At 40.7% G+C, this 25,344-nt stretch overlaps 1 protein-coding gene across 3 annotated transcripts in view; it reads left to right on the top strand.

Moving 5' to 3' along the window:
- The window catches only part of TBC1D1 (TBC1 domain family member 1), a gene marked incomplete at both ends in the record, with an annotated part of 104,949 nt that overhangs the window by 26,373 nt on the left and 53,232 nt on the right, over positions 1 to 25,344 (top strand). For all 3 annotated transcript variants that reach the window (XM_081999583.1, XM_081999582.1, XM_081999581.1), the window contains 2 exons: positions 21,122 to 21,655; positions 24,695 to 24,784. In XM_081999583.1, the coding sequence (XP_081855709.1) occupies positions 21,122 to 21,655; positions 24,695 to 24,784 (624 nt within the window). The remainder of the gene's footprint in view (positions 1 to 21,121; positions 21,656 to 24,694; positions 24,785 to 25,344) is intronic.

The following is a 25,344-nucleotide window of genomic DNA, read 5'->3' as shown; positions in this document are numbered from 1 at the left end:
TTCCTTCTGTTTTGCCAGGTGTGAATGGTCAGTTGCTTAATCACTGTTATGCATCCTTCTCCCTGAATATGTAACAGGAGAAGGGAAGATAGTAAGAGAGAAGTGCTTGATGAGTGACTGTGTTAGCTTCGTGCAGATTGTTGGATAGAAGGATGTGCTCTATTCTGTCTTAGAAGGACCCCGCTTGATTTTAGCCATACCCTGAAAAATAGAAATGTATCCTTTCCTTTTCCCACTTGGCTTTTTTCTCTGTGTAAAGAGGTGCTCAGTGGAACGCTTGTTAAAGTAGTTCCCTCTCCTGTCATCGCAGTGGCTCTGTCTTGTGGGTGCCGTAAGGCCTGATTTGCCGTGTTATCTGAAGGAATGCTGCTGGCTGATTTCCATGCTGACTTTTACAAACATGCCAGTGTCCTATACAGGTGGCTGCTGTCAAAATGAGTGATGCTGTTGAGTAAATACTTTAGGGATGCCACCATGGGGTCGCCCGTCCCCCCCCTCGCTCCCCCCCTGGCTGTTTGCTTGTCAGCTGGACAAAGCAGCTAGTCAGAGAGGAGTTAGTCTTGGAGGAGGTACAAGGCAGAATGTGTAGCGCACAGACTTGGCCACGTTTTTAGAGGGAGTAACAGAAGCTCTCGCAGAAACAGATTTCTCACTCTGCTTTCGGGAGTGCTTTCTGGGCTTTCAGAACTAATTATCGCAATGCTGGTTCATTGCAAGTGTTCAGTTTTATTCTTTCAGTGGCCGTTAATCATCACTGCTAATTTGGGAGGGAAGGCAAAGCAGTGTATTCAGAAATATAAAATGAGGCTTGTTAATGGAGAAAGCTTTCCTGCCTGCCAAAGTCTGATCAGTAAAAATGTGGGAACTACTGCTGTAGGCTTTCAACACAAATGCAAGCCTTTCCAGTTTTTATAAGATGGTGGCCTGTTCCAGAATGGGGAATGTCCGCAGGACACAGCGGGGAGGAAACTGCCCTCCCTGAAACAAGGCTGTCCCCCTGCATCTATTACTTAAAAAGGAGTAACCCCCCATCCAGTAACGTGTTTAGTGTCACCATGCAAGTCCCCAGGCCCACAGATACTTACAAGCGAAGTAATTTACTCCCACATGCTATGGAATTGGTCCCTAGTGTTTGTATAAAAATTACGTTTTAATATGTCTTCATTACAGGTTTTTACGTGCTGCTTTACCCAGCTTGTCTCCTACCTACACGCAGGCTCCTTGGGGATGAGTTTTGTGGTGCTGCCAGGCCAAGTCGTGGGGCCCGTTCTGGGCTGGAGGATAAAGCCCTGCTTGTGTCGTATGCGGGTCGGTGCTGCCCACATTGGCCCTATGGACGCTGGCTAAACCAGTTGCATGATGACTCGGTCGATAATGAGTTCTTACCTGTTGACTTGTTTTAGTCTCCTAAAATTATTTAAATAGAAAAGTATAGTTATACCTGTTTTTCCTGCATGGTTTTAAACAAAGTCAGACAACTGACTTGAGGGAAACTTTTGACTAAGCACCTTAAAATGTGGTTTGTTGGAACTGTAAACTAACTTTGCAACCTTTTGGATGGACAATACAGTCACTTTTGTAGATCTACAGATACCTTAATCTGAATTCAGTTTAGTTCACTGCAATAACTGTTACTAAAAGTAAAGAAATAATTTTGGAGTAAAAAAACCCCCAAAACTTTCAGTCTGCAAATAAAAAAAATAGCTAGAAATGCAGATTTTTACTGATCTATGGTGTACCTGCACACCATTAATTCATTAGTAGGAGATAATAGTACAATGATAGTTGTTAAGAGTAATTTTATTTGTTTCCATCGTGTTTAATACAGCTTTAGTTTAAGTAAAAGAAAAAAGTTGAGTGTTAGTTGTCTACAATTGACTTAATTTTATAATGCAAGTTTCTATTCAGAAGTAGTTTGGCAGAAACCAGAATGAAAGAATTGATTACTGAAGAAATAGAAAGGAAGAAACAGTTCTTAGTGTAATAAATTTTAGAAATAGAGAATTTGAGTAAATGTGTCTTCAGATTCGCAGCTATACATAGTGTGTCTTTCTAGTTACAAAAAAGAGCACCATATATAATATAAAAGCTGTGTTTAGCTTCAGCTTATTTTGTCTAAAGCATTATAAACCAACAAGGAACCAGTAAGGAAAATGACTAAGGTAAAATGCAAAGCAAGGTTACATTATTTAAATCAATATTCCTTCTATAATGATTTTGCTGGTATGGATCAATCAACCCTGGTCAGCTGCCTCCAATCTGCAGGACAGCAGGTGGGAAGTGGATGCTCCCAGTTCCCTCCTGAGGGGAACTGAGAGGAGCAGGGTTTCTCGCTGCAACCCAGGGAACCTCTGAGAATGGGCCACCAGGACTGGCCAAAGAGGGTGGGTTTACAATGTAGCTGTCCCCAGCTGGCTTGGCTAATCTTGGACTGAGAAGCTGATCGTTTGGATTTCTTCTGCTCTGAAGATCAGATTTTAGGGTATATTCACAATAGATGCTGTGAAATTCCCAATAGCAAAGGAAGAAATAGGTTGGGTTTGTTGGGTTTTTCTTTTTTCCCCAAGCACTCCTGAGTCAGAATTGCTTGTGAGCTTTCTTCAGTTTGGGAAGCTCTAAAGGCAGCAAAAATTAAGTTTCTACACTACTCAATGCAGCAAGGCTTGGTGACTCGGCTTGTGCTGTGAAACATTACTGAATGGAAATGCCACTTATTTCTCTTGGAATCGCCATATAACTTAATATGCTGTGTTTGAATTGATCTTGCTGATGTTTTGCTGTTATTTCTACTATTTTCTAAATAATACAGTGCCTAGTAGACTTCTGGGGGAGGATGCATGGGAGTGACAATCTACTTCTTAGTTTCAGTCAGAAGCTACAAATAAAATTAATTTGCCTCTGGAAGAGAATGGGAAGTAATGAGAGACTGAAAAATCAGGAAGCCCAAGAAACGCCCCCCCCTCCTTTCTTTTCCTTTTTAAGTGTGTTCTAAAAGGGCGACCTTGGCTTTTTTCCTGGTCTGTTTTAGGGTATATCACACTCATTTATGAGGATATTTCATTCCAGCTGTACTAACATGTACAGCAAAGTTGAGCACCTTTGGGTGTCTTCAACCTCTCACTGAGTGACTAGCATTTTAGCCAAATGAATCAGGATTTGGTCTCTTAAGGCACCCTCATAACTAGGCATTTTAACACTGTCTAAAGCCCAAGAAACATTGACATTTATTAAGCCTGTCTTATTTTTAAGCCCATCTTACTTCTAAGTTGGTAAATTATTTGGGGAGATGAATAAACGGTGGTGGTATCCTGTGGTGTACTACACTTCCTTGTGCTAGTGCATTTACCCCCAATAACACTTTTTATAAATGAATTTGAATACTTGGGTACGGCGTGAAGAATCAGAGAGTTAATAGAGAGCTAGTGTAAGGGAAGAACTGGGAATCATTGGGGAGGGAAGGCTCAAATGCCATGGCTTTGCTTGTAGACGCATCTCCTTGAAGCCACTGAGGCTGCGGGTAGGGCTGGAGGGACAGACCCTCGCTTGTCTCCCAGGCCGGATGCCGGCAACGCAGCAAAGAGAAAGTTCAGCTTTCTGGCAGGGCTGGGTTTTGCTGCCCGCCTTTGCACAATGCCCCCGTCAGAGAACACGAGGTTGCTGCGCAGTGTGTTTCTCCAGGTCGGTTTTTGATCGGGGGGAAAAAAATTGTTCTTAGCAATTGACAGCTTTCAGGTAAGTGCAGATTATCACAAAATGCCGAGCAGCTGAAATGCAGTTTTCTGTATGCCAGTCACTCCCTACCTTCCCCCACAGGGGTCTGGGCGATGACCGAGGAATACGCACTCAGCATCTGAAATGAAGTCAGCCCTGTGGTGAAACCCCTCTGTTACTCAGCAGTTACATTCCCTTCGGAGCCGTTTGCTTTTATTCTTCGTCCTTCCATTTCTTTCTCTGCATGCCAGGCCTGAATTGCACCCGCTCTGCTCTAGACATCCCCAGTTTGATGGGAGAGGCCCAGGATACAGTCTGGCTCACATGGCTTTTATGTGGCTGGGCAGATGTAGTAGGGCAGTCCCCTCTGCATTTGTAAGGTACGTTACAGGTGCTGAGCAAAGAGTAGGGCTTTTGGTAGTGAAATTCCTGGCCGTGTAGATTGCAGCTTACCAAGCTTTTTGTCTTGAATCATTTATGCCTTTCTGAATTAATTTCTTATGAGTATCTACTTTCGGGTTCATGTTGACCTTCAGATTTAACATAAAGCCAAGCCTCACGAGGTAGCTGAGCTTGCTGTTTTGTACAGGTCCTGCCCTCTGCAACTGAAACGGGACTTTTAGGCTCCAGTCAAAAACTGCTTGCTTTCCTGTGCTGAAAAACTCTCTGGAAATTAGTGCTATTAGCTGTCTTCATGTGGTTAACACGTTTTGGGCCAAACCAGTAGCAAAATTATTAGTAAATCCTGCAGGATCAGGGAAAACTCCAGGTCCCGTCACAGATGGATGGTACAACTAAGGGTTTGTTTGGGTTTTTGCCATATGTATATGTGGCACCACAGTTTAACTTTATTTGCTTTACATTTGATGATCTAAAATACTGTTTCGCATCATAGCCTGCTTTTTTGGAAGGCTGCTATAATGAAACAGTCTTTTATGTGCACTAGAAGTGTTTCTGAGAACACAAAAGCAGCAGTTTGGCTCTGGGTTCCCCAAATAGAAATACCTTTAAGGGAAAAGTTGGGCAAAGCACCTCTTTCTTGATCCTGCGAGGTCAGCTTGCAGGGCTGGAAGACAATTTCAGTTTGTAATTTCCTGTCATCCTGAATATAGAAGCTGCAGCATTTCTGAGAAACCTCTGCTTTAAGGGGATGTTGGAACATTTTTACTGTGCCAACTGACAAATACTTAAGATTTTAAAATAAAATGGTTTAAAAGAATTCGTAAAGTTGAAGGAGCTGAGGTTGTGTATGGCGTACAGAGGTTGACTAGTGACTGAGCGAGTAAATCTTCAATAGAAACACTGTTAATTGAATTACAGCTTGGTTATATGGTATTTTTTTTAATTAGAAGCCTTTACAGCGTAACTCTTCAAGCTGAAATACTCATGGTTGGCAATGTCTGAGGAGGAAAAAAAATATCTCCACCTTAGTTTTGTTAGTATTTTACATATCAGTAAAGATATACAAAATATCTCAAGTGACATGCCCAAATAGGAGCTTTCTTACTAACTTGTATGGGGAGGTAAGGCAATAGACCTGGAAAGAGCAGCTGGAACTCAGAGAGCAGAAGCTGAGGCAAGGACTGACGTTAACCACTGTGTATCGGTTTTATCACCGAGTTATTTGTAGAGTTGTATCTGAATTTTTGGTTATTCTTGCTTTCTAACCAAGTTACAATAACAAATCCTGAGATGAATGAATGCATAAATAGAAAATTTTAATAGGAGAGATTTAAAGTAAAAATCTTTCTGAAAAACATGGTTTGCTTACTGAGGAGCAAGAGGGAGGTTCAGGCACCTTTACCCTGTCGAGGTGGACTAGAGCATAACAACTGGGTTTCTGATACCTCTTTTCTCCTGTGTCTGCAAGTTCCAGACCACTATTCCCAGATCAGTATTCCTAGGCCAGGTGTGTGAAAGCTGCAGTTATTAGCTTGGATGAAATCCCCTGTAGGTTGCATCTATGTTAGTAAGTAGCGTACGGCAACAGATTGTTCAAGGGAAACTGCTGGGGCTGAGGACAGGTTGTGTACCTAGTTCAGGGAGGTGGGTTTTTTACTTTGGACTAGCTCCAATTTGGTGCTGTCAGCCGGGTGTCTGTTTGCAGTGAAATGCATCACGAAATGAAGGTTTAGTTCTATTTAAATGGACATCAGTTTGGGTGCTTTGAGACCACTCCACAATGCAGTCCGTCACACGAGAAGTGGATTGGGAGAATCCACTCTCGAACATGTTCCTGGTCCAAATTAAAATAGTGAAGTAGTCACATGTATATAATACTTGAGAATCCAGTTAGAGAAGCTGAGCAAACAGCATACACATGGCTTTCCATTAGATGGCCCTGATGCCAGGAATGGGGGCCCATCAGAGAATTTTTGTTTTATTGGGATGTTGACATTTTGGCTACTACTTTGTGAGAATTTCAGGCCTGAAGAGGTTGTCCAGAGTCTCTATGAGGTAGACTACTGTCTGTCACTAACTGAAGCACTGTAAAGAGAGTAAAAAAATGTATTGCCTTCTATTCTCAGGGCAGTGTTCATGTAAACACATTTAAAAAACAAAACAAAAATTCATCTTGGCTGAAATATGGGGAAGCTTCTTCCCAACTCAAAAGTTGCTGGCTTTGGACATGTGAATGCTTCTCCTTGTGCCTTTACAGCATCATGACTGTAATCAAAAACATATGTTTTTTCCAGGGGGAACCTTTGATATGCAGTAACCAAACAGGATTTTCAGGTACAGATATCCTTGTGAAATTGCAAGTTTGGGGAGATGAGACTACTTGTACATAGTTACGCAGGCACACTCCCAGCTTCTGAAAATGGCAAAGCTGAGCTAAACTAAACAGCCCCTTTCTCCTTCAGTCAAATATTTTGGGGGTTTTGTGTGTTAATTTCAAGGAGCTCTGTAACCAAATATCTTACTTTTATTAGATCTTAACAGTTGCCTCTCTGCATTTACTGGACCATTGGTCTGCTGCTATAGTACCAATGAGGTGAGCTCACTGAAGCCGTTGTCATGGAAATTTGGATGGTTAACACTAAGTGTTTCATGCTGGTTTTGTTTCTTTGGACTTTTTTATAGCTTCCAATCTCCTCAAATGCAAGCTGTGAAAAAGAAGGTTTGTAGAAGTGCTATGGAGTTTTAGACAATTATGTACAAGAGGCCTGTCTTTAAAACTTTTGTGGTAGTTACCCAGAACCTGAACCAAAACTATGTGTTGGAATTTCAGATTTTGGTTAAGTCCCACTGGAATATAACCTGTAGGATTTAGCACTCTGTGGAAGCGATTGACATTTCCATTTGACACACAGTCATGGGAGGCTGACTTTTCTAGACTTCGGGCAGGAGTGTTGATCTGATTGAGGGTAGAAAGGGTCTACAGAGGGATCTGGACAGGCTGGATCGATGGGCCGAGGCCAACTGTATGAGGCCAAGTGCCGGGTCCTGCACTTGGGTCACAACAACCCCGTGGAACGCTACAGGCTTGGGGAAGGGTGGCTGGAGAGCTGCCTGGTGGAAAAGGACCTGGGGCTGGAGGTCGACAGCCAGCTGAATATGAGCCGCCAATGTGCCCAGGTGGCCAAGAAGGCTCACAGCATCCTGGCTTCTATCAGAAATAGTGTGGCCAGCAGGAGTAGGGAAGTGATGGTCCTCCTGTACTCGGCACTGGTGAGGCTGCACCTTAAATATTGTGCTCAGTTTTGGGCCCTCACTACAAGAAGGATGCTGAGGTGCTGGAGTACGTCCAGAGAAGGGCAACAAAGCTGGTGAGAGGTCCGGAGAACAAGTCTTACGACAAGCAGCTGAGGGAACTGGGGTTGTTCAGTCTGGAGAAGAGGAGGCTGAGGGGAGACCTTACTGCTCTCTACAGCTACCTGAAAGGAGGTTGTAGCCAGGTGGGGTGTTGGTCACTTCTCCTAAGTAACAAGCGATAGGACAAGAGGAAATGGCCTCAAGTTGCACCAGGGAAGGTTCACATTGGCTATTAGAAAAAATTTCTCCCCAGAAGGGTTGTCAAGCATTGGAACAGGCTGCCCAGGGAAGTGGTGGAATCATCATCCCTGGAGGTATGTAGATGACATGTAGATGTGGTGGACTTGGCAGTGCTAGGTTAACGGTTGGACTCGATGGTCTTAAAGGTCTTTTCCAACCTAAATGACTCTATAATTCTGTGACTTAAGAAAAATATTCTTTCATATGCAAACACAGTTCATGGAGCTGATGCTGTGTTTTATTTATAAAGTACAGAGTCATATACAAAATTATTGTAGGCTGTTATAGTTCAGGCAGCATTTTTTCTCTGGTATTTCTAAAGATTTGATAATGCTTTCATATGTATTTTAAAAACAGCACAAAAAGGCCCAATCCACTTGTATATTAGGTGTGGCTGAGATACCAGCAGTCCCTAGTATTGACATAATTTGGGGCGGGGGAAGAAGCTGGCATTAAAAGGAGTCTTTCCTTAAAAATCTCTTTTCCATCCCTTCTTACTGCTTTCCTTCAGCTAGTCCTTCAATGTGTCCTGCAGCTTAGCTGCAATTCAGTGTTTGGTGGTTGTCCATCTGATTTACCATTTTCTAAAGAAACCCAGCCTTAACTTGTGGGGAAGAGTGGAAGAACAAAAAGGAATAATAGAAAATTTGCTGTTGGAAGAGACTAGGTAGGCTTAAAATAGTAATTTCATAACCCTGAAGAGAGAACAGATTCTGAATTTTTGTGTGTGTATTGTTACAATTTCTGTCTGAATAAAGTACGATGTGAATCAAATTTTATATTTGTTAAGTGGTTGTACAAATAAATAGTAGCAGCTCCAGAAATGCTCATGGTCATGGACCAACATGTATTATTGGGAGTCTTTGTATACACTCTTACGGGTATATTTTTTTATTGATTATAGTTCTCCATACATTGCACTACCACGCAGGCACTTTGTTTGGAAAGGTGCTGAGGCTAGGTCTGTGTGATGACTTCTAATTTTTTGTTTCCCATCGGTACAGCTAGCTTGCTCTGACTGTAGTGATGGAAGAACATCATTACTATTTTAGGAAATACCTTGAGAATATTTTCCATTTTCAATCAGTCTGGTACTGTCTTTTCAGTGCTGTGATTTTAATTTTTTTTCTTTTTTTCCTGCATTGCTTTCTTACATAGGAATAAGAAGAATTTTGAGACTTGCACTCAAATTAGTGAAGTTCCCTGATTTTCTTCTCTTGTTGTTCATCAGTTTCATCATTAGTATTTCCAGACTCCTGTCAGGCCTCATGTAGGACTTGGATACTGGTTGCTGTTATGATGGCATTTATTTAAATAAAGCAGATGATGCAGGTAAATTATCTGACTGTGGTGTTAGAGAAATGTTGGTAATACTGTGGTACAGCTAATGGGGAAGGAACAGAAGGATGAATTTCAGCTGTTACTCCTTAGCTACTAGTATTATCCTAGATGAGCGCTGCTGCTGATCTTAATTAGCAGCCCCTGCATAAGCCAGGTAATAGTGCTGAACTGAGGTGACCAAAAAAAGTTTGTTGGCACAGGCTGCAGATCTAAAGATCTATGATTGTAGGTCTGTAGTGAATTTGGTACAGGACAGAAATGTGAGAATTTTTGTCAGCAGGGAGAACCATCATGGCATTTTCATAATCTGAAACACTACTAAAACTTCTCTTATGGCTTCTTGTTCTTAGATATTTCTGGGGTGGTACCTTGGCTTGGCTCTGGGATAGCTTTCGGGAGTGATCCCATGGCTCCACTTGTCTCGATGGTGCCTTTTATCTATGTTTTGACAACTCATCTCCATGTAGGACTGAATGTGCAGCTTTATCTGAAAAGGATCTTGGTTTTTGTGTTGGGACATACCAATTCACTATTGACTGTCAACACAAGGAGCATGCTTGGCTGCCCTGTAGCAGCTAAAGTGACAAGAGAACAGCCAATGAAGATGCCAACATTTAAATGAAGAAATGAGATCTGGTTAAGATAACCAAAAGCACAAACAAGTGATACGTAGTGCTGTGTGGGATGGTATTACAGGACTGCCAGAGGTAGGATAGGTACTCTACAACCCTGCTCTGCAGTTGATGCATTCCTGTAACCCATGATGGCATTTGCAATGAAACACTGTCTTGCCAGGCAGTCTGTAAGTGAACGGCATGTTTTCCACACTGATCATCTTCCTCCAAATACGTTGTTAAATAACTCTTTCAGATACCTATTATCCCATCTGTTTTTCCTTGCTCTCTTCACTTTTCTACCACACTTAGGATCTTAGTGTAAATGTACTGGGTCTCTTACAGTGGCTTTCAAAGGCACCCGATATAAGGATTTATTGAGTGACCACTCTACAAAAACATCTTTTCCCAAGTTCGTTCGTTCTTCTTGCAAGATTTCTGTCAAATCTGGATCAGAGAGGAAGAATAGAATACATAGAAGTTGAGCTTTTCACCTACTGTAAAATTTTAAGACAGCTTTATCTTTTAACGGGAGGGAAGCAGAGTCTAATTCATCTATCAGCAGCAGGAATTGGAAACACTGACTTTTTAGGACAATGATACTTGACTCTGTGGAAGAAAAATTGGCAACTCCCCTAATGTGTTCTGGCTATGTCTTAAAGGAGGTGATCTTGCTCTTCCCTTTTCTGCCCAACAACATGGCATTGATAGCTTCCAGTAAATGCAAAATATCCTAAGGAAAGCAATGTGTTTTGCACTGTCCTTGGTAACAGTTTAGCAGCTATTGCCAAGAGACTTAAAACATGAGCCAGTTAAACTATTGTAGCTAAATTTCTTCAGAAAAAGCTGAATAGTTTTAATTAAAATTACATGATAAATGTTTTAAAGTAAACAGTCCTTAATGATTCACAGGAGGTCAGTAAGATTTCTGTGCATCATTAATTTCAAAATACAGTCTAATTCTGTAGGTTTTCCCAATTTCCCTATGTGCTGCTTCTGTAATGAGTAGAAGTAGAGGGCTGTTTAGGTGTATTGTTCTTGTTCCTCTTCCATGGTATTGAATGCACTGTACATTAGGAATGCCTTGTAGAAATCAGTAGCATTAAACGTAAATTTTATAAAACTTTAACCTATGTCAGTACTATAAAATGTGTAGATATTCTTATTCATGTATCCATCAAAGGCTGGCAGACACCTTATTTTTGAATACATTGCTATTTTGAGTGGTTTAGAATGTATTTTAGAAAAAATCATGCAAACTAGTATCAACTACAGGTGTCGATTTCATAGAAGTATGTAGTTAATTGACAAGTTTGAATAATCCCATTAGACCTTTTGATGAGAATCCATAACTTAGAAGGCATATCTTAGAAGAAAAAACCAAACACACCATAACTCAAAAAGCCCCTAGACATGAATCATAGAATCATTTAGGTTGGAAAAGACCTTTAGATCATCGAGCCCAACCATTAACCTAGCACTGCCAACCTCCTTTCAGGTTTCCCTCAGTATTGAAGGTGCGGCCTCACCAGTGCCTAGTATGGAGAGGACAGGAAACCATTGAGAAACCAGGGGGATGGGAAACCATTTGTTTTACATTTGAAAAGGACTAAAACTGGTGAACTAAATAACTACTTTTTCTTAAATGGAAGTCAGGATAGTTTTCATGGGATGTTTAACCATTACTTTCTCATCCTATTCTTCTGTGAGTTGAGATCTACTCCTGCATGACAGAGCAGCAAATACGTGCTCATCCACAAGCAAATCAGTTCACCAGCATTTCATACTGTTCAGACAGAAAGCTGGAAAAAGCTGATCAGCTTCTACACTCTGGTTCCCTTGAGGCCTTTAGAAGTTTAATGTTTGAGTAAAATTCTTCCAATGAAAAATGTTGTCTGTCCCTGTGCCTTCCTCAGCAGTGCTAGGGAGAAGGACTGTGGGGTTGTCCCTTCCCTCAGGAAGTCTTACTTTGTTGTCACAGTGAGAGAGATTGTCTTTCACTCCATTGCAGGTAGAGCGAACTTACACATTATGTCAATCAAAAGCATTCATAGGATGATTCTCCCTGTGAAAACGTCAAAATAGATTTTGAGGAGAGGGGATTTTGACACATATTTGGATCAGCTGTCTAAGAAGGTTATATTAGAAATAACTTCAGTTGTAATGAAGACACACATTGCAAATGGAGTTTTCCTCCCTTCTTGTTTGGAGGTGGGTATTGCTAAGAAGGACAGAACAATTTCAGGCTTTATATCATTTGAAAAGAAGTTATATTCACTTCTGTTTTACTAGCCCCTATTTTGCCAGTTTTACCAATGTTGATAACTGTGACAGAAGCCTAAGAGCGAAGGAGACCAGGAGAGAGCCTGTATCCTATTGTACAACTGGAATTTGATCTGATAAATACCTTTTTTCCCCAAAATGTTCTTAGCAACTCAATTCCTATTTTAAATTCTGTTAACTGCCTTTCAGTTAAAAAAGAGACAAACACCAAAACCACAAATACCCCCCCCCCAAGAAAAAAACCCTTGTCCTGAAAGTTTTCAAACACCATTGCTGTCTTTTTTCTGTTTATAACTATCTAAGAATAGGCTTCCTTCTGTTTCCTACCCCATAGCCTCCAGTTCAGTCCCAGGCCTGTCTCAACCCTGTGAAGGGAGCTGCTTGCAATAACCCCCTCCCAAAAAGGCATTGATCTCTATTAATAATGAATGAGCACAGGTGTTTCTAGCTCTTACTTTACAACAGTTACTACCTCCTTGTTTGATAGTCACCTTGTAAAATGTAAGCCAGGAATCTTGCAGGTATGATCAGCAACCACAGTTATGTCTTCAAGTGCTGTTTTCATTTGTGAAATTGTGTGAAAAGAAAACTTTGAAACAAAAGATGGAGAAGATAACACTATGAAGATGTTAATGTGCTTTTGAAATATCTGTTGACTTGTCTTTTTTTCACATTTGTTGCTTAAAGTTTATGGTACTGAATGGAGGAGCTGATGAAGCAGTACAAGATGAAAAGAAATGGTTTGTATTGCTAGGACAGAAGAGAACTAGGGAAAGATGAATTAATGAACACCATATGATGAGCCCTCCAGGTACAGAGCAGAGCACACTAATAGGCTTCCCAAAAGTAGATTCTGTAGGAGTAGCCCCTTCAGATCCAGTCAGGTGCCACCGCATTCAGAGCTGCACGAAAAGCCCACAGAGACTTTCCATCAGCTGCAGTTTGTTTTTTGGATCATGCATTTTCATGGAGGAGTGGGGTGTTGTCCAAAAGTAAGCTGAATTCTGGGACATGGTGCTTTATTTATGGAGAGTAGCCAGGTGTTGTTGTATTTTGGGCTTCAAGTAAGGTATATCTTGAGAGCATGTGGAAGAAAACCTTAAAGTGTATCGGCAACATGATGCATCTCTCTCGGGGAGGAAGCACCACCACAAAATAGAGCAGTCCCACTTTACTAGAACACTGAGTACAATTATGTTCTATTTCTGAACTTGTTTACAATAATCTATAAACTGATTCTGCAAATATTGTTTTTTCAGAAAGGAAAGAAAACCTTTTTGTGCCTCTTTAAATTGCATGGAGTGCTCTCCAACTCACCTGACTTTGCAAAAAGTGTAACCTGTTCCATCAAGCTGAGGAGTCATGAGGAAGGCTCTCAAGCTGAATTTGTTTGTAATATTAAAAGGAATGTGATACTGTGAAAGTGGCATACAGTACTCGCAGCATCAGTCTGCATTACTTGTCAGTCTTCTGGAGGCAGCACTTGATGTACAGGGGAAGTCTAGTCACCTTTATGGCCTTTTCAGATAATGTGTAAACTGTAAGAGTATGTGTTGCTATGCGGAGCTCCTTTCTCTGTGCTTACTGTGTCAAAGTCATCTCAGAGGACACTAGTGTCACTCATGCATCATGCTCCAAGTCAAAAAGAACTGGATTTAAACAGATGGCTCTCTTCTGCCTCACACAGAATATCTTTTGAATTTTAGTGCACTCTTCATCAGCTTCTTACGTACATCCCTGCAAAATTTGAATCTTAGCCCCATTGCCTTCACTTATCCCATTCTCTGTATAATGCCCATTCAAACCTACCTAAGCAAACTATGCTCGCAAGTAGATACATGTATGCTTTTCCTTTCATAGGTCTGTGGCGGTACTACTCAGCCATTGAGCTTTCCCTTACTGAGGCTGAAATGGCACCTCTGTTTTGCCTCTGCAGGTCTGGTTTCACAGTCCTCCCAAGCCGCACGCCTGCGGTGTGGTTAGCCATGCTGGCTGCTAGCCAGGATACCTTTCCCAGCCTCTGGTTGTGCTGACTTGTTCTGCTTTCTCAAAAGATATCCACACATTCTCTGGTTAAATGAAATACCTAGCGCACTTTAGGTACTAGAGAGAGAAATGAGCTAGACCAACATGTGCAGATGGTGAAGCTGCCGAGAGTTGCACAGTTCATAGTTCTTTTATGAGCAGCAAAGTTTTGGATCCTACACATTGAGGCATGAAGTCATGGAGCAAAGGTGAACTGTCTCTCCATGCCTCCCCCAATCCTAAGTATTTAGGGAGCTGGTAGTAAGAATCTCACTTTGACTGTACCTATGGTGCATTTGTTATGCAAAGAAAAAACAGCAAACTGACGAGAGCTTGCAAAAGATGGTTGTCATCCAGGGACTGGAGGAGCTATAAACTTTCTGCCTCTCTTTCTGAATTAAATCTTGGTTTGAAAGTGGCTTTGTGGGAAGAATAAAAGTCAACAAATAGCAAAGGAAGAAAGCTAATAATGAAAGTACTCCAAAGAACTGTTGCTTAGGCATCAAGGGGTGAAAATTTGGAGAAGGGGAATTGAAGTTAAAGACTCAAGAAGTCAGTGCAATGTAGGAGGCTGTAGAGCAGTCTCCAAGCAAGATAATAGAAGAAAAAAAACCTGTGAAGGTCTTTCACTGAAATTAAAATGAAGTTGAAAAGTTTGTTAGTCTTTTCTACTTTGAACTTCTACTGATGTCAAAGTATAAGGAAATATTATTGCTTTTAAAACTTCTTTTATTTCAGTGAGAGATGAAAGACTGTGGTTTTGTGCTATAAATTTTTTAGTTCATTCTTTGGTTAGACTAGTGGGCAAGACTTCTCACAAAAGAAATCTGAGATGATTGTGTCTTGCCATTCCTCTCCTGGCAGTTACAGATTTCCCACTGGGAAGAGGAGGTCATTGGGGTTACTTGGAACTCAGCTGGATGTGACCCCCAGTGTCTCATCTAAGTTTGAGGTTGGATCTAACTGGAAAGTTTGCCTTGCTTTGTGGGGAGGGCCTGCAGCATCAGAGGTCACTTCCAAATGAAATTACTAAGTGATTCTGAAAGGAGAAATTGTACAGGGTCTCAATTAAAAAAAAAAAAAACAACCCACAAACAAAAACCTAACAAAACAAACCCCCAAACCCAGTGAAATCTAGAGATTAGAATCCATTAAATCAAAAAAATGCCGAACTTAAATCCATTGAGTGGAGAAAACTGTTCAAAAAAAGTAGTTGACCACTAGTGTGGGTTTAGGGAGCGACAACGATGGGAAGCGTTGATCTCTGTTTTATTACTGCAGAGCTGTTTTGCTAGAAGTGTGCTGAGAACAGACCTACTGCTTTTTAGTACGTATCAAACTACGGAAATCAAAGATTTTATGTAGTCTTTTAAAAATGCAAATGAATACTTTCATATATCATCTTCTTATATATGTTGTGTATGTCTCAAAAATGAATTTTCTTTCTTCTTTTCTACTACTTTAACAAAGTAGTCCGTGATTATAAATACTGTATCGGTGACAAAAATATAGCTGTCTGTCCTGATACAACTAGATGGCTTCTCCAAAGATACATAGCTGTGGATGCTATTCTTCCTGTAGCAGCACTGCCTAGTAAAGTAGAGAAGGAAAGATATTAACAGCAAACAATAGGTTAAACTTCTTGACATACTGAGCCTGCTATAGTTAGGAAAAAAAAAAAAAGGCAAGTAAATGCCTTTAAAAATAATTCAGATAATATTTCCTCTGGTAGTTGAGTTGGCAGGGAAAACTCACTTAATCAAAACATCTACTTGTTTCAAGAGCTGTGTGAAAGATTGTTAAAGCTCTGTTCCAGCTGGGGTGATGTGGGGTTTTCTGAGGTTCAACTCAAGATCTTATCCTAATGGTTTTCAGTCTCCCAAGAATTTACATAGTCTATTGTATAAGATCAGTTATACACAGGTCTGTCTTATGTTAAACAAAACCACCTACTCCCTTGGAATAGGTGAGCCCTGAGGCCTTATGCAGGGACAGGTACCTTTGCAGGTACGAAGACTGAGTGGCATCTAGATCATCCCACCTTCCCCCTCCTAGTTCTGGCCAGTTGATATATGAATGTGACATGCTTTGCTTTCCTACCTGCTGTGTGTTAAGGAAACAGGGAATCTTTTTTTAGTCTGGCCTTGTTTACCAAAAGGCAGCTGTTACATTAAGCTGTTACTGGGCTTTCTTCATTAAAATAGTTTCTTGCTCTTTCTCAAATCCACTGGCAGACTAAAGACATTTGACATCTTACTGTGTGCTCGTATGTAAACTTACAGGGTGACTTCCGTTTGCGTGGGGAAAAATGCAACTGCAGTTTCTCTTTCTGTGAAGGGAAAAAGCTGTTCCTTGTTCCTCAGACGCAGTAATCCTATGCGTGCTTAAAAATTATTGCCTTCTCTCATGATTTGCTGCATGGTGTAGAAGTTGTAGCTGTTTGTCTAGTAACAGACTAACGTGCATTAGGAAGTTCTAGGTGTTGGTTTGTGTTTTGCTAGGTTACACAAGGCTCAAGTCACAAGAATACTGAGCATTTCAATTCCCTGCTTTGACTCTGCAAAATAAACATTCTCATCATAGCAGAAATAAAATGGTATACTTAAAAAACAAAAAAACCCCCACCCCCTCCCAACAGTCCAGTGTTAATTTTAGTGGTTATAGATATGTCTTCTGCATCTAATTCAGCTACTATAAATGCAAAAACTTTTCCTAATACATTTCAGTTGTGCCTTCTGTTCACCAGTCCTGTTTGGCCCAGAGTGAGTGATGAGAAGGTTCTGTGTTTGGTAAAGGTTCATCTTGCTTATGTTGTTGTTCCCTAAGTAATTTTGTGGTTTTAGGGAAATGATTTTAGGTCATCAGCAGTTGTTTATCTGATCACAGAAATAATCTTTATCCACTAATTACATATTTATACTGAGAAATAAGTCAGTAAACACTTCAGAATGGAAGTACGCTAGAAAAGAGAATTTTTGCAGCAGGAAGTAATCATACATGTGTGCAACAGTCATCCCCCACTGTCTTAGCACGTTCAGATTAGTAGACACAATTACCTATAGGTCTGTATAGGAGATGTTGGTATCTAAGTCATCTTGCTGAGATAGAATGGGACCTCTGGAGCTCATCTAGTTCAGACCCCTGCTGAAAGCAGGGTTACCTAGAGCAGGTTGCTCAGGGCTGTATCCGCTCAGAGTTTGCATATCAACAAGGATGAAGACTCTGCAACCATTGTGGACAATCCTTGATCCTTGCTGCTTTTTGGTACAAATTGAAGAGCCATAAAACCTGATTCTGTTTGCATCTTAATTAATTGCTGGAGGTTTGCAAGAGATACAGTTACTGCTCGCCCAGCAGCATGCTTCTTAATCTGGAAAAATTCCATCTGTGGTTAATAAACATTTGTCAAGATAGAACCTACATTGTTTCTTTTAATAATTTACAATAATTATAATATATTTATTTACTTTTAACAGATTTTTTTTTTTTTCCCTTTCTCTTTTTTTTTTTTTTTTTCCCAACTAATGTTTACTTGATCTCCATAGAATCCTAGAATGGTTTGGGTTGGAAGGGACCTTAAAGATCATCTAGTTCCAACCCCCTGCCATGGGCAGGGACACCTTCCACTAGACCAAGTTGCTCAAAGCCCCATCCAGCCTGACCTTTTACACTTCCAGGGGCATCCACATGGGGCATCCAGAGCTGCTCTGGGCAACCTGTTCCAGTGCCTCACCACCCTCATAGTGAAGAAATTCTTCCTTATATCTAATCTGAATTTACCCTCTTTCAGTTTAAGGCCATTACCCCTTGTCCTATCGCTACATACCCTTGTAAAAAGTCCCTCTCCAAGTTTCTTATAGGCCCCCTTCAGATACTGGAAGGCTGCTGTATGGTCTTACCCGAGCCTTCTCTTCTCCAGGCTGAACAAACCCAATTCTCTCAGCCTGTCTTCATAGGAGAGGTGCTCCAGCCCTCTGATCATCTTCGTGACCCTCCTCCAGACTTGCTCCAACAGGTCCATGTCCTTCTTCTGTTGAGGGCTCCAGAGCTAGACACAGTACTCCAAGTGGGGTCTCATGAGAGCAGAGTAGATCACCTCCCTCGACCTGCTGGCCATGTTTTTTTTGATGCAGGCCAGGATATGGTTGGCTTTCTGAGCCACAAGTGCACATTGCCAACTCATGTTGAGCTTCTCATCAGCTAACGCCCCCAGGTCCTTCTCCTCAGGGCTACTCTCAATCCATTCTCCATGCCTCCTGTATTTGTGCTTGGGATTGTCCTGATCTTCATGTACATGGCCATCTTCATGTACTCAGGACCCAGGTCTGTTTGCTGAGGGAACCAGAGTCAGAGAACACACAGGAGCACGTGGATTCTTCATTTCTAGATGCGTAAAAGGCCTGGAACAGTACAGGTAGATGAAAAGAGCACAAATCTTGATCAGGCCAAGAACAGTTCCAGGGAAATACATACTTTATTTTTTTTCCTCATTCGTCATGGCGTCTTGTCTTTACTAATAAAAAGAGGTTAATGTTTAACATATATAAGGGTCACAGGGAAGTGAGGTGGCGGTTTGCTACTTCTGCTAGAGCAATGACTGCATCAATTGCGTAATCAGAAGTAATAAAATTATATTAACAGGCTGTAAATTTTTTTAGGTTAATAAGCAGGAACAGAGGAGTCAGTGTTTTTCATTGTGTAGCACAGAAGCCGGATGTTACTTACAAATGACAGAATTCAAGCCGTAGCATGTGTGAAAATAAATAAATAAATATTCCCCTTTGTTTTCATCAACAGGCCTGCTAGGTCTCCTCAAACATGAAGTGTACTAACTACTGTGAAGTCTTTCCCAGGGATGTAGCATCTTTAACTACTGTCTGTATGTAAAGTCCAGCCACTGCTGAATAGCAATTTTGTCCATGTCCAAGGCATTTGATAACAAAAACCATTGAAGAAATCAAATTCAATAACCACACATCTGTGATGGATCCCAAGTGCCTTGTCTGGGCTTTAGCTCAGTGATGACCCTTGCAGTGGAAACCCTCCTTATAGTCATCAGCATGGGTGGTGCTGGGGGACCTTAACCCTGACTGAGATGGTGGCACAGCTGGCCTGGGTGAGGGCTGACAATCCTGGTTTTGACGACATGAGCGTTTTCCAGGAAATAACCTCATTCCTTCGCTGTCACTTCTGCCGCCTCAGCAAAAGCAGAGATGGGATCTCAGGTCTCTCTGTGTATTCTGGGCAACTCAGAAGTAAAATTGCCTGTGGCTGCTGAGTCCAGACACTCCTACAAGAGGAAAACGTGTTTATTAGAAAATACTAAAGCAGTTGCAGCTTGAAATATGGGTAGAATAAATTTTTATGTTTCGCTGTCATCCTGATGTGGTATGCGACTAAAAATTGGTTCTCTGAAGGAGTATTGGGTAAATAAAACTGAGGTGAACCTTGAGCTCTTTGTGGAGCAAATGCATATAGTCTGAGGTAATACAGATTTGTTATACCATTACATTCTTTTTGTATATGATTAAAAAGTTAGGCACGATGCTGCCCGAGCCCAAGGCTTTCTGACTGATTCGTGACATAGCTGAGAACAGACTTCTGAAGTCATGACCGTGTTTTCCTACCTCTCTCCCATTTTCTTTGCTGGGTCATTAGCTGATGACTCATGCCTTGTGCTTCAAGGGTGAAGTAATGCTTCCTGAGTCAGCTTATTTATTTTGTACTTACTGTCTTAAATCCGCTACCTATGTCTGTGTATCTATCTATCTATTTGTATTTCCCTGTCTGTAGAAAGAATCTTACTGAGGTCTTTATGACCACACATAATATAACCATTCAGTTTTCACTGTTCAACCTTTTTTTTCCCAAGTCCTTTGTTGTTTCCTGCGTTTGTTTATGTGTATTATTGCATTATGCTTAAGCAGTAGATAACCATAGAAATGTCTGAAAAAGACAGAGTTCATGTCTCCAAAGCATTCTTTACATTTAGGGATGCCTTTTCTCATAGGGGAGATGGCTCTTCTGGGCTGCTGCTTTATTCTGCTGCTCCCAGACTTCCTTCTGTACTCTCCACAACCAAATACCTGTAAGCAAGCAAGCTCCAATTGACACTTGACAGGAAATTTGTTTTGTCAGGAAACTGGCACACTTAGCATGGATTTTTCTCAAAGTAATTTGGGGAAATTAAAAAGTTGGCAGAATTATCTGTTGTAATCATAGATGGTGGCCCCGCATTTGTCGTTATGGCATCAGCACATGCTGCAGAAGAACCTTAATCTCCAAGGGCAGCCAAAGCAGTGGGATGTAACCAAGCATCAGCCTCGCAGGAGCTTAGCAGATAGCATATGCATGTTCCTACCTTATAACCATATCTGAAACTGTGACCATTTACTGTTACTTAAAATATGCCGGATGGCAGTTCAGGTTTTGTTTATGATTACATCCGTGGGCTGTAGCAGACTGCTTTCTCATACGTGATGAGAATACCCTGCAAGTGATGCTATATGTCGAAGTAATATTATTTGGGAGTGTCATCTAGGGTGGTAGAATAAAAATTAACATCTAAAATAATGAATATGTTTCTTTAAAAAGCACAGCTATTTACGATTACATTGTTATGGTAGTTTGGTGTTTGGGGGTTTTTTTGTAACGTGCTATTATGAAGGCGAAAGCAAATTTGCAAGGGACTCATTAATCTACATGACATGAATGCTTGAGTAAGAGAAGGGAGTGAAAAACAACAGAGGTTAAATAACTTTCCTAATTAATTAGTTTGTGGCTTCTCTTATGCTTTCTGAAGTATTTTCATCTCTCATTTTGAGTTTGAATTTGTCATGTTATACTTCTTGCTTCAGGTGCAAAAGTTTTACTGAAAATACAGCATTACAGGAAATGAAGCTCTTTTATCAAAGTGTTGATGATGGTGAACTCCTGGCAGGTAGACAAATGAGCAAATCATCTAGTCAGTGTTTAACTTTATAATGTGTCTGTTGGACAAATAGAAGATCACTTCAACTGGTCTTTCAGAAAACAAAACCAAATTAGCCTTTCCAGAAAAATAACAGCAGGGAGCACCTTAGTGTTGCAACTTGTTTGTCATAAAGCACTAGATGCTAACGTGTTTTTTTTTTTTTTCCCCCTTCCTGTAGGTGCCTGAGATTATAAGCTCTATTCGACAAGCTGGAAAAATTGCTCGTCAAGAAGAATTTCAGAATAATCTCTCAGATGTTGAAGACCCTTTTGCCAAAAAGTTTGAGGTGCTGTTCTGTGGACGGGTGACAGTAGCACATAAAAATGCACCTCCAGCACTCATAGATGAATGCATTGAGAAATTTAATCATGCAAGTTGTACAAAAAAATCAGATTCCAACTCATCGTCCCAACAACATGAAACTGCCAATAACTTCGGAGGCTTCTCTTTCAGCAACAAATTTCGATCTGTCTTCCAGCCCTTAGTCAGTGAAGAGGAGGAGAAAAGGCCAATTAGGAAGTCCTTTTCTCAGCCTGGGCTTCGTTCCTTTGCTTTTAAGAAGGATTTGCAAGAGGGAAGCCATAGGAGTAACAGCTTTGTCAAGTCTTTTGAAGAAGATGCAATTTCACTGAACCTAAAAAGTCAACTTATCTATGGACACAGTGTTGTGCAACCAACAGACATTGCAGAAAACCGGACGATGTTGTTTATGGTAAAGCCAGATTTGCAGCTCTTGGTGGCATTTTTGCATCTTGGAGTTTGGAGTGGCAAACACCAAAGCAGATGTTCTGACAGATGGCAGTTACTTCTTTAATAACTTAATTGCAATTACCAGAACTTAACTTAAACATGCCTGTTTCTCTAGAAAGCATTACCAGTCTGTGTAAATTGTTTTACATAGTCAAAATAAGTTTATGTTAAAGAGTTTAAAACAGCACTAGCTGGAACACTGGGCTTCTAAAGATGGCTTTTAGAAAGTTACAGCCAATTAGTAGGTAGTTATACAATTGCAAAATGGTACGTACAATTACACTAACTAGTAACAGCAGAAATAAATTTCCAGGTGAATGAGGTACCTGTAACTAGAGCAGAAGGACCAAACCATGACTGGGGGCTAGTAGACTTTATATGTCATGATAAGCAGTGTAATTCATGAAGGTGTTCCTGCTGCCAACGTGTCTGTGTAACAATGGAGTAGTGTAGTAACTTCCTAGGCTACTCCACACCTGCCTCCATTCCTGTCCTGCTTTTGTGTGGCTACCAATGCCTTTGCCTCTATAGGTGAGCAGCAGAAGTATTTTTCAAGATCTGAGAAACAAGTAAGGAATGTGTTATATTCCTCATTATAGATAAGTTCTATAACATATTTTCTATATCTGTATGTTATGTACATAATACAAAACTGGAACTGATGTTGTGATGGCTGGCTGTCATAAGTTCATCTTGGATCTGTCAGCTGCTCTTGGGGCTGGGACAGTAATAAAGTGGAGTGGTTGCAGTTACAGCAGGTTTTTTGGAGGGGGGAAAAGAGAAGTGCTGCTTTAAGAAGGATCGCCAGTGTTATGTCTCTAACAAGTAACACACAAGAAAGAGGTGTAGTTAGCTATACTTGATTTAAAACTTCTGTTTAGTCCTGGCAGGCTGGCATCAGAGAGGGAAGTGGAAGAAGGTGGAGAGAAATTTTGTACTCCAGTAAAAACAATTCCATATTTACTTTCTTTCCCTGAGCATGTATTTCACACAGGAAATACAGACAACCTTTATAATAATGCCTAATTTTTAAAACAAATCCTGACTCCATTATTAATTCATGGCACATAGAGAGATTATAGATGGACTGCTTAGGTCCAGATCCTCTTCCTCCAGTGAGTGCATTTTTAATTTATATTAAATAGATGCAACAGTTCTCAAAGACACATGCAGCTTCAGCCTGAATATAATGTCAGTCACTTGCTGACAGGCTCATTTCCAAGCCGCGGGGCTCTGCCGGTCCGGCTTTCTATCTTGCGTTGCTTTTTGCCTGGGAAAATACTGTTTAGTATGCGCAGTTGTATTCTTTTGCCATTCAGCCAGTCTAAAGTCGGCTGAATATAAGGAAGTGAAGTAACTGTGGTTTGTGCCTCCAGTATCCACAAGCTTGCGGCTCGTGGCAGAGCTGAGTTTATTGATTATCCGTCCCCCGTGTTCAGCAGGTTCTGAGTAAGAGTACGCATACAGCCTGCGCGGATTTTCACCTTTGCTCATCGGTTTGTGTGTGGCTACATATGAAACACTTAAAAGTAACTTTATATCTGGAGGAAAAAAATGGCTTCTGTTTTTTCAGTTGAAGCTTTTACTTGGATTTTCCCTAAGACTGCAGCAGAGGTTGGTGTATGAGGTGTGAATAATGTTCAGATGAGTTATCTGCTGACTCTCCTGACATGGTTCAGACAGTCCTCATTTTGGTGTCTATTCCTGAAGAACTGCTTTCCTAGCCAATTTCGTAGGATTTTAGGGTTTTCTTTGTTTTTATAGGCTTTTCTCTTGGCTGTATTTTGGGCAGGTGAGGGGTGTATTGGGGTTTTTTTTCCCCTTGTTCAGTTGGCTTCAAATGATCTCTGCTACCCTGTGTGAAAGGAGTATGTGGGTCTGAGCTAGCAAGGGGTGTCTTGCTGCGGGGAGGGGAAGGCAGCAGTGAGGAGGAGGAGGCTGCTGAGTAGGTGTTGGAAGGAATAATCTCATGAACACATGGGAGGTCAGCCCAGGGGACAATACAAGGAAACCAGTGGGGAGTTGGGGAAAATTATTGCGACTGGTTGAAGTCAAAGAAGAGGTGCTACCTCTGTGTGTCTAATAATGGTCTACATCTCGCTGATCCATTTACACACAGGGTTTCCCCCTTCTCCCTTCCTTAAGAAATTACAGGTATATTGGTGCTGTTTATCTTTTTATGCACATCTTGTGGGATTTGGTAGTGGTTGAAGCTTCAGCAAGTTTGTCTAAGTCATGCTCATGAATGGATCCAGATTCTACCCATTTTCCCTAAAGTCTGTTACAAGACTTGTCCTTAGCAGACTTTCTGATGTGCTAGAAACTATGAGGACTTTAAATTTTATCTGTTAAAATGTTACAAAGATGTTGCCAGAAGCTGAAAACTTGGAAAAAATAGTTTCACGCTTTGCCCATCAAACGTTAGCATCAGCTTTTGGAACACTGCTGTACAAATAGCCTACAGATTAAATTAAGTTAGAAAATATAGTCCAGTAAGCTCATTTTTATAATTTGAATTAAAACCTTTAAATTAAATGCTATGTGTATCTTAAAAAAATAAATAGAACGCTAAAAAATAATTAGGAATACAGGTGGAGGCACACGCTTAGGTTTAAATTTTAGGACAATTTCATTAAGTAGCTTTTGGGAATATGGTATGTGCCAAACCTGCAGAAAGTAAGAAAAGGGAGTGTAAGTATATTTTCTAAGTGCAAAGTAAGTTACTTGTGGTATAATATTACTCTCGTCGAATTAAACACTGTTCTCAGTCTCTTGTCTCAAATGTGAAACTAAATCTCAGTTCAGTAATGTGCTGAGCTCTGAATGCCAATTCAATATTGTTTCAATATCCTCTCTTTCTCTGGTAATAATACACGAATTGGTCTAAACATACAGGTAGAAGAAAAATAGAGATTTATGTCCGGGAAACATTTTTATAGTGAGACAAAAGGAAGTGTGGTGTTACTTGTTATCATCTTGCTATTTATTTTGCTCTTTTTAGATTGGCCAGTCTGAAGTTTACCTTATCAGTCCTGACACAAAAAAAGTAGCAATTGAAAAAAGCTTTAAAGAAATATCCTTTTGTTCTCAGGTAAGATTGCACTGTATTCTTTCTCTCTTTCTTTTGTTTAAATATTGTCCATTTGGGAATGCACATGTACTACTCCCTCCGAGCATTTCAAAGGATTCTCACGCCAGCAATTTCAGTAATTGCTATTGACAAGTTGCTAGTTAATCAGTAATTTTGTAAAACTGTCATTCTTTTCTCATGCTTTGCATTGTAATTTCTGAGAGAGAGACTCATTTCTGTGTGTGGTGGATGAATAATACAAGCTAGAAGGAACACTCTGGTCAGCTTTGGTTTGAGATTTCAGCAGGCGTGATTCACAGTTGTGCAAGGCTGGGATTCTCTGAGCTATATTTTTCAACAAGTGATAATGAAAGGAGATAAATGATATGTAAGAGTTCTCTGAAAAATACTTAAAAATTTTTTTTCCAAGAGTATAAATTGCATGTGTGTCAAAGAAGAGAGCCCGCTGCTATGCAGAGGTAGTGCGTGTGATGCCCTGAAGGCAAGCGTATTTCAAAGTCTCCTCATTCGCTATTAATCCCTGTTCCTTGTCTCACAGCGTTTGCTTCCCTCTCCTCTAC

This window comes from Phaethon aethereus (genome assembly GCF_964289735.1).
Source record: "Phaethon aethereus genome assembly, chromosome: 4".
In the NCBI taxonomy this organism is placed as follows: Eukaryota; Metazoa; Chordata; class Aves; order Phaethontiformes; family Phaethontidae; genus Phaethon; species Phaethon aethereus.
Note: the sequence above shows the minus strand (reverse complement) of the source record. Positions and strands in the feature narration are given on the sequence as shown.